At 42.6% G+C, this 18,224-nt stretch overlaps 1 protein-coding gene across 1 annotated transcript in view; it reads right to left on the bottom strand.

Annotated features, from left to right (window-relative positions):
- Positions 1-407: 407 nt before the first annotated feature.
- Positions 408-18,224, bottom strand: part of ENPEP (glutamyl aminopeptidase) — an 83,531-nt gene continuing 65,714 nt past the window's right edge. Inside the window, exons 14-20 of the mRNA XM_054990714.1 lie at positions 13,712-13,862; positions 12,903-12,976; positions 12,291-12,392; positions 12,021-12,191; positions 7,220-7,360; positions 5,843-5,924; positions 408-3,716 (exon numbers count right to left, since the gene is read on the bottom strand). Of these exons, the coding sequence (XP_054846689.1) occupies positions 3,579-3,716; positions 5,843-5,924; positions 7,220-7,360; positions 12,021-12,191; positions 12,291-12,392; positions 12,903-12,976; positions 13,712-13,862 (859 nt within the window). The 3' untranslated portion in view covers positions 408-3,578. The remainder of the gene's footprint in view (positions 3,717-5,842; positions 5,925-7,219; positions 7,361-12,020; positions 12,192-12,290; positions 12,393-12,902; positions 12,977-13,711; positions 13,863-18,224) is intronic.

The raw sequence follows: 18,224 nt of genomic DNA, 5'->3' as shown, positions 1-18,224 counted from the left end.
GGTGAATGTCTGGCTTTTTTATTTTTATAGGGACGATCTCATTTTTTTTACTTCTCCATTGCAACAATTTGAAATCTGTTTCACACCCAACACCAATATTCATAACTTTTGTAGTACCTTCTGCTGTCTGTTGTCTCTGTTACAAGATGACAAGAGGTTTCAGCTTTCTCATAGGCTTTTCAATCATGCCCTGAAGCATCTTCTTTTCTCTTCACTTCCCCCACTACTAATTTTGTACTTAACATCTAGTCTGATGAGGAGTCCAGGGGAATTTTCAAGCTTGCACTCATTTTGTGATCATTGGGTTGGCCCTAATAACGAGTTACTATATTACTCTTGGGTACCTACATTTTTTTCTTAATATATGTTACTACTATGGGAAACCAGAGATTTGTGTTGGCAAGCAATATCATAAAAATGTGTTTATTTCTTGCTATGTCACCAGAGTTACATCTGTCCATACAGAGATCTTTGGAAACATTAAATACCAAGCCCTGAAGCTTTAAATGACTAACAAACACTGGGCATTTTATTATCTCCATCCACACAGGCATTCTAGTCAACCAAAAGATCCCAGTTTCATGAATTCTCCAGCCCCGGTTAGCATGTCTTAAGACTGCATGACATACAGCGAAAGTTTGTGTGGCTTTTTAATTGGCTGCAATGACTTCAGTATGCCACTAGAGGCTGCTCTTAATACATCATGATACATCATAGGGTCAAACTGAAAATACTTGCACTCTGCAGTGCACCCCATTGGTTAATTCCTCTCTTTGTTTATCTACTAAAATTGTGCTATTATCCCTACCTTCATTTTCATTCAACAAATTTGTATTATCAAAATGGAAAATGGGGCACCAGCATTTAAAATCACATGCTGTGTGTGTGTAGTGGTGGTGGTGGGGGGGCTTTCTCATTCTTATGATGGAAAGCCAGCATGCTGCAGTGGATGGAACGCAAAGTTTGGCTGAATATGACCCACACTCAAACGCTACGATGCTGTGTAGCTTTGGACAGGTCCTTGTAATCATCTGTGATTAAATCCTACTCTCAGTCCCTGAGAAGTTTAGAAACAACTTCATCTCTTTTAGATTAATTTTTCAGTTTAACACAAATCATCACAGACCATTTCTAAATCCTTCACATCATAGCAAAATCAGATCCGGACTATGAAGAGCCCTGCAGGTAAAAGAACAGTACCTTGGGCCGTACCCAGAAGCCCACTGATTCAGTAATTATTGATGTGCCTTCTGGACACACACCCGTCCCCAGTTCAGAGCTTGGCAGCTGCATTTGGCACCGACTGTCTGGATTAACATTCAAAGGCAGTCCTGCAGCAGTGAAATATTGCACTTCGGAAAGGAAATGTAGGAAGGACAAGCCAAGCGATACTGCTGCTTATTTTCTGCAGCTTTGGAACACGTTCATAGAGTCCTTCTAAGAGGAGAACAAATCAGTGTTTAAAATTAGAAAGTGCAATTTTTTTTCCCAGAGTGACTTAAAAATAGCACAAACGATACAAGATCATTTTGGCACTCAGATTACAAGCACATGGAGCTTGGGGTCAGCACGTGCGCTGTTCTCACCACAGAGTTTTGCTACCCCAAACAGTTGCTCTCAAACACAATGTTCGCAGTTGTTTATTGTGTACGCTGAATCCATCAACTGAGAATCTCCATGACCCCAACCAGACGTCTCTGCCAACTGCTGGCAAAAGTATGAAGGTTCTTTGCATAATTATCACAACCAATGGGGTGAGCAGCTCTTAACATAACGGCTGGCAGGTGGAATTATTTGCCACAGGAATGGCTGGTTTGGGTGATATTTTCACAGTGCTTGGTAGACCAGGCATGATTTTTGGTTTTGTTAGTTTAAAGCACTTAGAATCACAGTGTAAAGAATTTAGTCCATCATCCTCATCATTTCACTATTATGCAGTCAAGTTGCAGCCAACTTATGGCCACCCTGTGGGGATTTCAAGGCAAGAGATGGTCAGAGGGAGGCTGCCATTGCCTGCCTCTGCATAGTGATGCTGAGCTTCCTTGGTGGTCACCCAGCCAAGTACTAGCCAGGGCCAGAGAGAACATGTGTTTGCTTTAGGTTGTTTTGCGTATACTCTTATCTCCCTGCCGCATGCAGTTCCATGTGGGAACGGAGCGATAGGAAGACAGAAAACTGGCAGTCAGATCATTGGTCTGTTATCCATGGACTGGCAACAGCCCTCGAGGGCGCTGACCAGACAGTGTTCCTTGTTGGTTAGTTGCATGGGTGCCATCAGGCTGGACTTCAGAGTTCAGCACAGCTCCCAAAGACAGGTCACCACTTTGCATTTATGCTTCATTTGCATGGCCCCTTCTTACATACCCAGGGTAGTGGCAATTGCCATGTTGGGGTCAGGAAGCAATTTTCCCCAGGCTAGTTTGGCTGGGGATCCTGATGGTGTTTTGCCATCTTCTGGGCATGGAGTAGGGGTCGCTGGGAGTGTAGTTGTGAATTTTCTGTGTTGTGCAGGAGGTTGGACTAAATGATCTTGAAGGTCCCTTCCAACCCTCTGATTATATGTATATATCACCATTTACTTATATCACCCTTTAAGACTATTAAGTCCAGACTGTAAAATTGCTCTGCTCTCAAGTTTCTGTTCAGCAGCATGCCAAATTTATGAGATCAAAAATGACTGGAAACAAAAATCTATTTGGAAATCATGAGTTGCATACAGACTTAATTTTCCATTAATAGAAGGCACGCCATTTAACTTCTCTCCCTCTTCCTTCCCAATGCAGTCCACTGAACGACCGGAAATGCTGCCCCTGGGGGGAGCAGACCATTCGTGGGAGCTCAGTGAGCTGCAGAGGGAAGGGGAAGGGGGGAAAGTTCTCTTCACTTGACGGAAGCATCTTTCCATGAACAGAAATTAAACTTCGGATCCAGCCCAATACATTTTGCGCACACAATTGTGCACATGGTGAAGAACATCATTCTGAAGGCTTGTTTAACAAGAGCACATTAGTTTCTGGTGAGTAGCCATGTTGATCGGCAGTGGATGGGCAAAGTTCAAGCCCAGTTGTTTTGGCTGTGATTTCACTTCCTAGTTAACATCAGCTATCTGAGAAAATGTTTCTACATCATTTTTTTAATGGAGTTAGAGCCAAAAGTTTCACTGCAGAATGGATTTCTACTAAGTTATATTTGGAAGGGCATCCTGACTATATGGAATAAATGTAGAGGTTTTGTACCAAAATGCAAACATAAATAGCCTGGAACAAAGCTAGGACCCTGACCCTATCATTAGCAATGCCACATGATCATTTTACACACACAATTCATCCCACAAAAATAAATGAGATCAAAGATACTGGTGACAAGGAAGGTTTCCAGGGTCAAGGGATGCCAATCTGGCTACCTGGAGCAAACTTTTAAATAAATTACTGTTTGCAAATGGGAGTGTTTGTTGTTTTCAGGACCCCAATAAAAGACCAATACAAGTCCCCCATTTGTTGTGCTTCGAATATAAAGTCCTAAAGAGTTTGTGTACGGGGCAATAAATGCAAGGAATTTTATGCAAGGTGTGTTCACTCTTAACTGGTCAGCCAGGCTGCTATTTCTTCTTTGTGGGCCTTTAGCCATTCAATGTTGCTCTTCACCGTTTCAAGAGCCTGGTCTCTGGATGCTGCTCCAGCTCCAGCATTAGGATATTTTTTAAAGAAAGATTCCATCTTAAGAAAAGAAAACCAGGCATTAGTCATAGAACTTGTCAGCCATGAGACTTACGCGTATTCCAGGTTTGCAGGATTGAAGGGATACAATATTTCCTTCCAACGGTATGGAAGCTACAAGTCCCAAATGAGTTTTATTCTATTTTTCTCCTTCTACCCTTCACACACAGAGAAGCATCTTGCCTGGGCATTGTAAGGAATGGGAGATCTATGCATGTTTTCTATATCCTCATACAACTTTCTGAGCACTACAACTCAAGATCCAACTTGGTGCAACCAAAAGCCAGAAACACTGTGGCTTGGCTAGCTTTCTGCTTGTCTTAGTATGCAGGAGAACACCTACTGATGCTATGCTATGTACTGAGGGGCGAGCAGGGAAGAAAACTCATGTCCTGTTGGAATCCCTTCACATAAAGGTGTCCTGCACCCTCATATGATCATGCCACAAATCCATCCTATCTGTTATATTTCTAGACACTCAGGGCACAATAAACAGTCCTCGTCTCCATTTTAATTCTCACTGTGACACTATGATGTACGCTGGCCTGAGAGAGCATGGCTGAGGTCATCAACAGTTGCAACCCCGTGCAGATTTATACCCTTTCGAGTCCATAGAAGTCAAGTAAACTTCATGGCTAAGTAGGAATTTTCACCTGGATCACGAGTCTGGCATGCTAACCACCACATGACCACATGTTCTGAGCAAGTGGCTATTGCAGTACTGTATCACAGCACCGTAACCCTTCAAAACACAGGGCCATCTTGCACAACTGCTTCAATATGACACATTCCCTAGCTGCCCCAATGCCTTTTCATAATTAAGACCGTGCCACATGGAACACATCAGTCTAATCTATAACATCAAATGTTGCCTTTATATCTATACAGGCAAGCAGCAAAACCCAAAGGGACACTGTTCCATCCTGGCTATTTGCTGAACGTTAGTATGTTATTTTGTTTCTTGTCTTCTGATCCTGATATTCACATTGTACCATCTGCCATCAATGCTCTGCTGTAACTGCCTAGCTGCCTTGCCATGTGCCTCCCACTTTCTGCTACTCTCAGTGCCTGTACAGATGTTGTACCAGTTCAAGAAACAGCCATACCCAGAGGGCAGCTGAGATAAGCTATTGAATAATTGTGTAGGAACGAATGCACCGAGCAAATCTATCCATTGGTTTCACATGAGCTGCATGCCAGTATATTCCTGTGCAACCTTTGTTTTGACTTTGGCTTTGCTGCACATTGGCTGTGTGTTGACTGAAACTATAAGATCATTGCCACAAACTGGCATGACTGTATTTGCATTGGGGTGTGGAATGATGTCAGAACTGGACTGTCCTATGCAACATCATTCCTGGTAAAGCATGGAACATGTTTTGTGGCCTTTTCTTCTGCTTCCTGCTGTGTGGGAACTGTGCTAATGCAAGATGCACAAATGGCTTATCAGTCAAGGGGAGCAATTTACAGAAAGCTTAAACCAGCCAGTGCTTGACTACTGTCTGCAGTCAGTTTCAGAGTTTATGCAAAGTCATGCACTAAGGGACCGGCATCGGTCAACCTTGTTCTCAGAAAGCTGCTCACAGCTGCTGGCTCGGTGCACAGACACATTTGCACAGACACATTTTCATGAGTGTCTTCAAAAATTCCAAACAAACCTCCAACTTTAGTCCTAGAAACAGAATATATATGCAGCACAAGAATGACATATGCCTGTGTGTGGGGTGTGTATATGTAGGCTGGAGAATGTCTAAACTATTTGAATAAAATGGTGTGTGTGTATCTGGTTAAAAAAAAATTCTTGTGGAGATGCTTGTATGGCAGAAATTTAGATAACTCTAGATTCACTAAAAAAGTTTGGTATTTACTCTTAAGTTGGATCCAACCTGATTTCCATTGGTCAAAAAGGGAGGCGGGAGTCCCTTTGACCACTAAAAAGGCTATGCTGGAGATCATGGGACAAAAGCCAGGTTGGGATAATACAGCAAGGAGAGAAGCTGGCTAGATCCAACATATAGCTTTACATTTCTCAAGTCCATAAATATGAATTTACTTGGACTGGTAGCCCAATCTTTAAGATTCACATAGGCTTACTACTCTGTGGCTGAAAATATATCCATACCTACCTGCCAAAGCTGGATATCAGTGTTGAATGAGTCTGTTATTCTTGATATGAGACGGCCAAGGTTTCTGTCATTGAGAGTGTATCTAGGAAAACAACGAAAAGGTAAAACATAGATATCCTACTTCAAGCCTTATTAATCTAAAGGCCTGATTAGACAATATGTTAAATGGTTAGCATTAAAAGTGTGGGAAACCCAACCCAACTTATATTTACAGTGCAATCCTAAGAAGTGTTACTCCAGTCTAAGCCCATTGAAATAAATGAGCTTAGACTGGAGTAACTTTGCTTAGGATTGCACTGTCAATGTATCATCTAATCAGACCCTAATACAATAAGATTACTGAATCATTGTAACACTCTGATTTTTAGAATATTATGCTCTTTATTATTTAACTGACTTGAGGAAAATCACTTAGAAAAGGATAGTAAAAAGCATTTGGTAAGACGCTATTCTTTCCCTGGAATCAAGTCAGTACTTTAAATAACTTGGCCTTACAAAGGTATTGCATGCCATCTGTAGCAGGGCTTCAGTTCTGTGCAGTCAGTCATGCGCTGTAAAATTGTCAGGCTAAGATGTTTAATTCTTTGCCCTTGTTATTTTATAAAACATCTCACCCAGGAGTGCCTGAGAATCTGAAATCTGCTCATCTGTTAACTCTAGAACCTGGAGAGGGAACGTGTGACCAGTTCCCTGAAGTTCCAAACCCCTTTCCTAATAATATGTATGACTGATGGTTGTTGTGGGTTTTCCGGGCTGTATTGCCATGGTCTTGGCATTGTAGTTCCTGACGTTTCGCCAGCAGCTGTGGCTGGCATCTTCAGAGGTGTAGCACCAAAAGACAGAGATCTCTCAGTGTCTCAGATCTCTGTCTTTTGGTGCTACACCTCTGAAGATGCCAGCCACAGCTGCTGGCGAAACGTCAGGAACTACAATGCCAAGACCACGGCAATACAGCCCGGAAAACCCACAACAACCATCGTTCTCCGGCCGTGAAAGCCTTCGACAATACAATATATATAACTTTCCATCAAACCCCAAGCTCAGACCTCTTAGTCTAGATTAAAAAGACATGCTTTTGATTTTTAGCCATGGACTATCTGTGTCATTGCAAGGATTCTCAAGACCATCTGTTGGCTCATGTGGCAAAATGTCTTGGACTGGCTACATAAACATTATTCCTAGATTTATTATGCAAACAACATGACTCATAAGGTTTGCTTGCTTTCACAAGAACAAAAATGAATCAATTTTATCTTTAGCTCTGATGGCATGTGGCAAAAAGTACTATGAAGTACTAACATTTAGCTGAAGTAAAAAATTAAACACACAAGAAGCTTTGCAAGGAAAGCTGACCATTCTGAGAACCTATTAACATACCTGCCGACTAAATATTCCCAGTTGAGTCGTACCCAGTCCCAAGCCATTGTTTTGCCGTAGCTGTTGTAGGAAATGTACCTCAAGACAGTGAACACATCTTGACTTTTAATGAGATTGGTTTCGCTGATTTGATTTAAAAATCTAGAAGCAATCAAATATGAAGCAATTATAGATGATGATTATCTCATTAGAGTTGCTAGAAAAGGAGCCATAAACTATGTCTCAAAATATGCATTTGTCAAGGTGGATTTTTAAGAAATAGGCAAGTTTATTTTAACCATTTCCATATCTTCTGTTCATGAAGTCAGGATCTTCAAAGGGAAACTCTGGAAGGATGTAATGAGAATGGTGAGTAGAAGGCATAGGACCAGACGGACTGTGATGTTTGCAGATGTTATCTTTTGAAATGCTTAATTATTTAGGAAGGGATGGATTATGGTCCTGGTGTGGGGAATCTACAAGCAGCAGAATCTGTCCACTGCCAAATGGGTGGCCAACCTTTGCAGTACCCATCAACTGTTGTGGAGGAGTGTGTGTGTGTGTGTGCGCGCGCGCATGTGCATGCAAAGTTTCCTAATCTCTTTCTTGTGCATCTGCTGTTGTGTTTGCTGATCTCTGGACTGGAACTAAAGCCATATGTGCACCTAAGACTGGTAGATGCAGAACATATCCCTCCATCTCTTGTGAGAGTGGTGAGGCAAATGCATACTTGGACTTCTGCATCCATGGGCAAACTTTGCTGGATTGGAGCATGTGCAATTAAATAATGCTTAATAAAAGGGGGCTTGATCCTCAAGCGGGACTTTTCTAGGTGACTTTCAGTGCTAAGATTGGACCTGCAAATTTATTGCAAGTTAGAACCAAAGTCCTGCAAATTCACTGCATGTAAATTACAGAAATTATGCAAACGTTTAACCCTGAGATCAAATGACATTTGGTATATTAGAGTCAAATTCACTCTGGCTTCAGCAGGAAAGCAAACAGCTTATTTGATATAAGTGAAGGTACTCAGAGCATCCTAGTCAGAAAACCACATTATCCCAGAAAGGAAGGTGTTGTTCAGAAACAAGTACATGAATGAGGGTTGAGGTTAGATCTGTGGGAAGAGAGTGAGTGCCTGAAGAAGACTTTCTTCTTCTGTATTGGGAGCTTGGGAGTGGCTGAATGGTTTCCCCCTCCTCCATTGTCCTGCAACAACTGTGTGAGGAGAAAAAGCGACTGGCCCAAGGTTAATCCAGTAAACTTCACGGGTGAGTGGGGATTTGAACCTAGCACTTACGGGGCCAGTATTCAAACCACTACACCACTCTGGCTCTCTTCTTCCAGCTAGCCCTCTACTATCAGAGAACTTAGGATGGAAAGACACCTTACTAACTACCTAGGGATGCTCAAGTGAACCTCATTTCATGCGTCTCCCCTCCAACTTTCCGTGCACTAGTTCACACAGGCACACTTCAATTTGCTCAGCGTGAATACATTTATGCCTTAGATATCAGTTCCTCCTCAACTGCTAAAAGTATCCCAGTTTCCCCCACCTCCCATTTCAATTCACTTAAATGTAGATCTTGACACTTCCTTACGCCTTAAAGAAATGCAAATTGGCAAGTCAAAGGAGCCTACAGTGCTTGTTCTAGCAGCGATCTGCCGTCTGGACAGCCTAGCAGATGGAATCACACAAATGGAGCTCCTGTGAAAGCGACATGCACATGCACCAAGCAAGAACAGCCTGCATGTGAATTGAGGACCAGTTATAAACTCCTGCACTTGCATGTCCCCAGGAAATATGCAATGTGCATTTCCACTCTTAGAAGATCGTGCCTTCACTTAATTCTAGGGCAGTATTCAATATCTGGCAGTGAACAGGGCAGGGGAGATTTTGAGGGAGCTCAATGTTTCTTAAATCCCTTTAACTGTGCCTTCAGAGTTTTCCTACCCTGTTCACAGTATTTTTTTTTCTGCCGATAGATTGATTCCTCATTTAACCTATTGATCACCTATAACATTTTTTCATACTTTTTCTCCACAGATTCGGAATAGTGTATGCAGTTCTCACATTTTATACTCTCTGCTGCTTTTCCAGCTCTGTTTCTTTCCCACTGTATAATCTGAGCCATTCAGGGATCCCACAGTGTTAAGCTGTCACATAGCCAGGGCTTTTTTTCTGGGAAAAGAGGTGGTGGAACTCAGTGGGTTGCCCTCCGAGAAAATGGTCACATGGCCGGTGGCCCCGCCCCTGATCTCCAGACAGAGGGGAGTTTAGATTGCCCTCGGCGCGGAGGGCAATCTAAACTCCCCTCTGTCTGGAGATCAGGGGGCGGGGCCACCGGCCATGTGACCATTTTCAAGAGGTTCCGGAACTCTGTTCCACTGCGTTCCAGCTGGAAAAAAACCCTGCACATAGCCAGTGTGATTTAGCCACTTTATGAAGCGAATTTAGAGTGAGGACATTGCCCTTGCTCTGAACAGAGATCCGTGGGGAAAGATAGGCTGCAAATATTTTTGCCCCATTTGAAGCTTCTCTTCAAAATTGTCAAAACATTGTGAGGTATAGAGGCGTGTTTCACTGGGGATGATAATTCCCATTATAGCGCAACCCTACTTGAAGCTGCAACCATGATGACCAGAATTTTGCTCTTAAAAAATAAAAATAAAAATAAAGGCAATATAAAAGTTGTAATCATCTGGAATCAGATTCATACAATAGATATGTGAGGGAAATTAAATTCCATGATATGTGTTACAGTTGTAGCCCTTCAGTAAAGTACTGTCCTTGTTTAAGATTAGCAAGAAACCATATGAGAAGAAACGGAATAAATGCATTGCATTATTTATTTACTTACTTTATTTATACCCTGCCTTTCTCCCCTATGAGAACCCAATGTGGCTCACCTCATTCTCCTCTCTTCATTTTATCCTCACAACAACCCTATGAGGTAGGTTAGGCTATGAGAATGTGACTGGCCCAAGATGGAAAAGCTTCCATGGCAGAGTGGGAATTCAAACTTGGGCCTCTCAGATCCAAATAAGATACTCTAGCCACTATACTGGTTCTATGGCACAACACTATGCACATATGGCACAGTATGGCACATATGTGCCATATGCACATATGGCACTATGGCACAGTAGATTCTTACCAAAATCTTAATAAATAAATAAATTCTTGCCAGAGATATATCACACTTTTGCAGAGTTTAACTTGAAGCCATTGTTTAAGAAACAATAGGCCTGAGAGTTTGCTTTTAGGTTCTTGCATAGATCTGCAAAGACGCATCCTCCCCCCCCCCCCCCGCCCACACTGTTCTAGCTAACTTACAGCTTTCAGCCTTGAGAGGAATAGCTTGTGGGCTTGTGCCCAGAATAAATCCTAGAACAAATGGAACAGAGTTTGTAACTATTATTCTGGGGGATGCTCAGAGATATCTAACATGCCTCTAGGGAAAATGAATTCGATAGTTTGAGGAAGTTATGTGAGGCTCACGTAATTATGTCTATATCGGATAATCACACCCTAACCCCGCCCCCCCCCAAATCACTCAAATCTGGGCTGCAGTGAGATTAATTTTTTCTGAAAAGGCTTGGTAAGAATTTTAGAAATTGCATTTTATCTTTAAATGCAGGCTAGGGAGGAGAAGGGATGACATGTATGCATTTACATCTGCTAGTATTTTCTGTATAATTGTGATTCTGGTTTATTTAACCTGTTCAAAAATAACTAGACTGATTTTAAATAACTTTTAAATAAAGCTCTTAAAAGTTGAGTGATCATTGGCTGGGATACAGAGTTTTCATCAAGATTTGGTATAAATAAACGTCTGACCTTTTTCCAGTTAGAAGCTACTACCTGTACCAAATGATCACTGAAGAGACTGATCATTCTTCACACAGCCTTGTGGTTTAGTGGTTAATGCATTGCTTTAAAAGAGACAATTAGGTTCCATGTGCCTGTTCTAAGCAATGCCTCCCTTCCATGGTTGGGAATAATTTCATTAAAATATGGTATAGATATAGCAACTTTACTTTCAGGAGCTCCTTCCCTATCTATTGGTCTGCTGAGGAACTCCTGGCAAAGAATCATTACATATCAGATAATTCTGGGGCACCATAAATGTATCTTCTCAATTCCTCCTGCCCTCAGGCCTCAGGCACTGTTACCACATAAGTCCAGTGGCACTGTAGAAACCAACAAGATTTTACAAGATAAAGTGTCACTGGACTCAAATCCTGCTGTTCTATTGCAGACCAACATGGCTACCCACCTAAAACCATCCATATGTGAACAGAATGTGTACTTCCTTGCAACCTCCAACACTCCCTGCAGCTGCACAGGGGAAGGTTGGTAGTGGTAGGCAAGCTATCTTTCAGGGAAACATGTTTATCACTGACCTTCTAACTGAGGAACCCCAAATGTTCACTGTTCTTCAGTGTACATGAAATGAAAACATGAGAGAATGGTATAGTGTAGGGTGATCAAGTTTTTCAGTGTAAAGTCCACATCTGTGTCTCCACCTATGTTTGGGGGCTCTAGTGATAGAAACAGGAAGAGCTGGTATCCAGCTCAGAGCATCCAAAGAGAGAGAGACCCAGATGCAGCCACTTTCTCACTCTGCAGCTCTTAATGACTAACCATTTTTCAGGTGCATAGGTTCACTAAAGCATGTTAAGCAGATTCTCCCTACATAGCATGAAGCAGCTTGAGAGATAAGCAAAACGGTTCTGGAGTTCAGGCAGACCCCAGAGCCATAATTTGCTCACCAGTGGAATTGTGTTTATCAAAAAATCAATCATTGGCTTATTTTACCTGTTCAGCAGAGCAACATTTTTCACAGATGCCAGGCCATACAGCAACTTTTCCTTTTCTTGAGCTAATGTTGTATTTTGATACTTCTGAAACATGTAATCCCAGGCTTCCTCATTGCTGGAGTGCTGCATTCCATAGCGGTACACCAGGAGGCGGAGATTTACATCCAGACTACATTTGAAAAATAATACTATTGGTTACATAGTTGACCTATTTTACACGTGTTTGCCATGCATTTCTTTGAATGAAAAGCTGAAGCAAATATTTTACCTTGTTCCACTCAGCCAGTCTTTAAATAAACTAGATGCATTATTCAAAGCCTCCGGATCATCCATGCTGCATGCAAATTCTAGAACAGACACACGGAGAAGACTGGAAAGGGAAGAAAAACCAGGTTTTAATTTTTATATATTAAATAATGTAAATTATTTGGCCTAAATCAAAAGGATTTGTAACACTAGGTCTGCATGTGTAAATCGACTTTGGAGGTTTGTTTTGGAACAAAATTCTACAGACACCTTCAGGAGCATATGCTGCACCATAAAAGGGAGCATTCTAAATAGAGAAGATTCAAATGTTTTAATTGTGAAACAGCTCATTAATGCTAAAGAGCTGTAAAGAACTGATCAACCATTTAGAACTGATTGTCTCCTTAACGCTAAAGAGTTTGACTTCCTGTACACAGTAATGGAAATTAAGCATCCTAAACTGTGTACAAGACTGAAATCTTTCCCAACAACTTTAATCTCTTTCCAATAGAGAAGGGATTGTTGATGAGCTTGAATGGAATGTGAAGCGTACAGCATATTTAGAATCAAGAATTATCTGACAAACAAGTTCTGCAAACACAATTTGTCCTCTTGGGTGAAATGAAGGCTTCACCTGTCGATATGGCTTCCTTTATTGTCCCATCCCAGCTGAGTTGCAATGTGTTTGACTAGGGTACGAAAATATTCCTGAAAGATAAGCACAGTATCAGTGACTATTGTGAAGCCCATTGTGACTCAAAACATAGCTAACAGTACAGCAGTATAAAGCTTGTTTTACAATTTGTTTTTAAAATTGGAAAAACAGAGGACTCCATACCCATAAATTCTCCCCAGTGGAGATACAAGTGTCTTGGGAGGCAGTGGGAAAATGGCAGGGAAGGTAAGGGATTAAAGAGCCCCCTCACTCCTCGACAAAGCAGGCCTGCAGTGACTGCATTTGGAAAAGTAAATTATCATTGAACCAAATATAATGGCCACTTGGACTCATACTGGGTAATAAGTGAGATGAAAACAGCGAAAAATTTTGAGCAAATATTTGGGAGAAATTAGGCAGAAACAACTTGGAGATTTGGTGTGTTATGGTGAAATCACTGGGTTAGATCCAGCCAACTTCTTTACCTATTCTTTACCACCGTTCCATAGCCCCTGTCCCACGTGGCTTTTGTCTATGCAGATCTCATGATTCCCCGGGATAGCTTTTCTCATGAACAAAGGGACCTCTCATTTTTCATCAGCAGAAAAGCTGGTTGGATCCAACTGATTATTATTTTTCCATAATAGCTCATAAAGAATAGTGCCTTCGAAGTACATTCAAGCTTCCCACTGTAGGAATTCAGTAAGACTGCACTAGAGGTAGGCTTTGTTTGTTTTATTGCAGCATATATTTCTCCCACATAAAAATTTCATTGGCAAAAATTCTACCTGAAACTTGGGATAAAGAATATGATCATCTTCCAGCATGCTTCCAATATAGGATACTGCTGCTATGACTCTATGCCAAGGTATGTATTCTTCCTCATATTGTAGATATTTTGTGAGGTTCAAAGCATAAGCATAACCCAGGAGTCCAGCCCTAAGGGAAAAAAGGGAAAGAAGCTTTAAGTTCTGCTTTATTTAAGAATAACAATATAGGGAATTGTCTAATTTATTACTGATTATACATTGAATTAGTGTGTTCTTTCTAATGGGTGTGTCCATCTGGGGGCTGCTACACTGAACACCAGCGTGTAGAGTTAGATCAAAGAACCGAAGAGTGAATAGACTATATTGAGTTGCATCTAACACATAAGTTGCTTTTTCAGTATACAAAAGTGCTACAGTGCACAGAAGACAGTGATGGGACAGGTGCTGGAACAGGCGACTCAGCATGCCTTGGGCATTGTGGGCGGGTTGGCCCTGCATGTCTCTCTGAATGCATGTGTAACTCTAGCCAAGTAAACTGCTTCTCTTTTGTCTAAGATGGGAACGCCTCCTGACTCCTCCTCTGTCTCTGTGCCTCTTGGAAGACTGCTCTCTCTCTCTCTCTCTCTCTCTCCCCCCCCCCCCTCATGGTCTTCCAAGGAGGATGTGATTCTCTCAGCTCCTGCCATGAAGGCCTTGTCAACAAACCCACACTTTCAGCCTCACTGCCTATCTCAGGCCATGGTTTAGTAATAGGGAAAGTAACTCTTTAGATTAGGACTCTTTCACTCTTTACTCCAAGATATTGCTGTGGATGGAATCTACCTCAATAAAACTGTAAGTTATATCTTTCTAGAATTTGTCTGAAGACTAATTAATGTACATTGGGGTTAAATGCTTCTGACTAAGTAACTCCGCTGCTACTATCAGGGCCGGATCTAGGGCGCCTGGCGCCTGGGACAACCCAATTCACGCTGCCTTCGCACATGTGCTCCCGGCACATCGTGCAGGGTGGGCATGCCACCAGCGGAGCGGCGGCAGCACCGGCAGCTGGGAGGCCTCCCGCGCCACTCGCCTGCCCTGCTGAGGGGGCGGCCAGCTTGCCGCGAGCTCCCTGTCCTGCAGGGCAGGCGAATTGCGTGGGTGGCCTCCTAGCCCTCCGTGCCACTTGCTTGCCCAGCAGGACAGGGAGTGCGTGGCAAGCTGGCTGCCCCCTCAGCGGGGCAGGCAAGTGGTGCGGGTGGCCTCCCAGCTCTCCGTACCATTCACCTGCCAGGCTGAGGGGGAGGCCAGCTTGCCATGAACTCCCTGTCCTGCTGGGCAGGCGAATGGCGCAGGCGGCTGCTCAGCTGCCGGCGCTGCCACCGGCGCGCTCCCGGCGGCTGGCAGCTGTGCCCAGCGCCCCCTCTTTGGTGGCGCTGGGGGCAGACTACCCCCCTGCCCCCTTGATCCAGCCCTGGCTACTACAAACAAAAATACAACTAAATTTCTAACAACAGGTTAGAAGTAGGATTGGAATGTCTCTATGCTGCTTAAATGAAGCTCAAAAGACCCTTCAGCCTCAGCTTTTAAATGTGAATAGGCAGCTTTCAAAATCGTATCTGTTTCTTATTAATACTCATGAATGGGACCTCACACAAGTATAAAGTCTTATTGCCCAGCAAGCTGTAGTCCCCTCTCCTGGATGGAAGAGTGCTTTGGGCCACAGCGAAGATCTAGTTCCTTCCACCTCCATGGCTTGGATGTGCCCATTCCATAGTTCAGCTCTCATGTGGCACCCCATCGGGCTTTCTTTCTTATCCCAGATGCTCCCCATTCCTGAACCCCAAAGACTTGGTGAGATGAGTTGATCCCTCTTCCCAAATGATGTACACTAATTTGATAAGTTTGCTTCGATTTACTTCATTTGTGTACTTCATTCTGGTCCATCATTTTGCAGAGTGTTTCAGGGATATTACTAGAAAAAGTAAGTCTGAGATATGTTAAACATAGAGGGGAAGACAAGTGTCTTCCACGCTCCATGCACAGAGAAAAGATTGATTAAATGGTAAGCCAGTCTTGGGGAAACATACATGCATACATAATTATCAATAGATGCTCCCTGGGACTATCTCAGGTTGGGAATATAGCACAGGAAGAAGACTTAAACTCCCTTTACCTGTGTATCACAGTCCTAATCCAAATCTGGCCCATGTGGGCTGAGGAATTGAGTTCCAATTGTGGAACTCCCAAAGCATGTCCATCAATACCTATGGTGGAAATGAGGACTTTGCATTTTGTGAATAGCCCCTAAGAGTGTTTTTTAACATGTTGGTTTAATAAATCTAGTTATACTTAAATCACCTGGCACCAAAACTGAGAAATTTCCCTGCAAGGAGATTTGTCTGTTCTTCTTGTCTGTATTGTATGTACTCCTTGTCCCTATTTGTCTGTATTATTATAAACCTCCTTGTTTCATTTGGTGTTCCTTTACTGAACCTCCTTCCTGTTATGTTTGAACAATTAAATTACATGAATCACCTCTGAACATCTCTTGCCTTGAAAATCCTATGGGAGTTGCCATAAGTCAACTGCAACTTGACCACAAAAAAAAGGCCTACCACTCTAAAGGAGAAGAGTATGACCATGAATAAAGCTAAAATCTAAGCTGGGAAGTTAGGGTGAAGCTGTATCTTCTAAATTTCTTTGCCAAGCCACTCAAAAACTTGTGCTCAAGAAGACTACCAGCCTTAATTCTCTCACCCATCTTTATATTCTGTTCTGGAGAGCGGCTCTGCTCCTAATAGAGAAAGGTTGTGTGGAGCATAGTAGGTATAAAGCAGAAATCAGAACCAGCAGTACGTCTCGACTGATACACAGGTATACTGTATTTGGAACAATAAGTGCGTTCCTGAAGAAGGAGGTAAGGATTCTCAAGCAGCAGGACAGAGCTCTGTGGTTACAAGGCAGGGGCCTGACTTTTTGGTATGGTTAGATTATATTTTGTTTTGTTTGTTAACAAAAAATAAAACAAAACAAAACTGGTTACTCCAAAGGTGCAATCCGGGAGAAGCAAAGCTGTTAAAGACACTGAATTCTGAAATATAGTGTGTGTGTTTTCTTCTTTATCTGAATTTACACTATCTTTTGATTCGATATAGGGCTCAATAATATTTTGGGAAGACACACAACTCTATCCCCTAAATAGAAGTGGATGGTTCAGGAATGTGAAGAGTAAAGCCATAAAAAGAATTGGGGAAATAATGTAGCTCATAAGCCTGAGAGTAATTAACAGAAGGAGTGGAACTTAGATATAGGTCAGAACTTGAAGAAAATGTTTAGGATCAATGCGGGGTGGGGGTGGGGGGGAAGGCTGGCAAAAACATGACCAGACGGAATGTTTTTCTGTTGTCCTTTGAGGATACGGCACTTTGTTTCTGGCATCTGTGAGGAGTCAGTGCTGACATTGCAGCACATAACGATCTGAGATGTCAATTAGGAATGCTGACTCATCCATCTAAATGCAGGATCCTCTGAAAGCATTCACTAGGTCAGACAGCCTGATCCTGGACATCTTTACTCAGAAGTAAGTTGCCCTCAGTCCAATGTCATTTACTTTCAAGTAAGTCTAAAAAGAACTGCTGTCTTAAGAGAAAAGAGACAGAGTAGGTTAGTTTAGGTGGGTAGCCATGTGGGTCTGCGGTAGAACAACAGGATTTTAGTCCAGTGGCACCTTAGAGATCAAAAAGATTTTCAGGCTCTGAGCTTTCAAAAGTCAGAGCTCCCTCCAGACTCGTGCCTGAAGAAAGGAGCTCTTAACACCCTGAAAATCTTGTTGTTCCCAATTTTTTCCCACATAAATGTTTCTCTGACTAGCTAGACTTTGTTACCCAAAGAGCAGGTCGCCTTGTAAGTAGGGGGAATTAGCAACAAGGAGATGCTTGCGAGAGGGGGGTAACTGGGATCTTTTGTGCCAATTTATATGATGATCCCTTCCTCTAGAGAACCCTTTCAATAAGCAGGCAGATATTCAATCAAAAAGGGTTTTTTATTTAAAATACTACAGATCAATTGCACTCAAAACACACAGCACACACACAGAGCTGACTAGAAAAACAGGGAGGAAAGTTGGAGAGAGAGAGCTGCAGAAGTGGGCTTATAGTTACCAGGTCCAGAGGATGGAGGATGTCCGAGGAAGAGCAGCTTCAGTGACCAGTACTTCGTGGCAAGGAGAGGGAGAAGGGGCTCAGACATGCCATCTGAGGGCGTGTGGAAGGTCCAGAGAACACACACACTGAGCACATGGCAGGACAGTCAGAGACTGAGAGTCTCTGCCCTAAATACCTTAATGGTTCTTCCCAGGGTGGGACAAAGGATTGGGAAACTGTCTCTGGGATGAGACAATAAGGCTGGCGAACTGTCTTCAAGGTGGGACAATGAACTAGGAAGGTTTGATTTGGTTTCCCTGAGAGGAACTAAAGGTGTAAAAAGATTATTTGATGGCTCACAGTGGCTGGATAGGTGAGGTTAGGAAAGTGGGTAAGGATAGCATTGG

This window comes from Eublepharis macularius, chromosome 10 (genome assembly GCF_028583425.1).
Source record: "Eublepharis macularius isolate TG4126 chromosome 10, MPM_Emac_v1.0, whole genome shotgun sequence".
Taxonomy (NCBI): domain Eukaryota; kingdom Metazoa; phylum Chordata; class Lepidosauria; order Squamata; family Eublepharidae; genus Eublepharis; species Eublepharis macularius.
The sequence above is the reverse complement of the archived record's forward strand: the minus strand, read 5'-3'. Positions and strand labels throughout refer to the sequence as shown.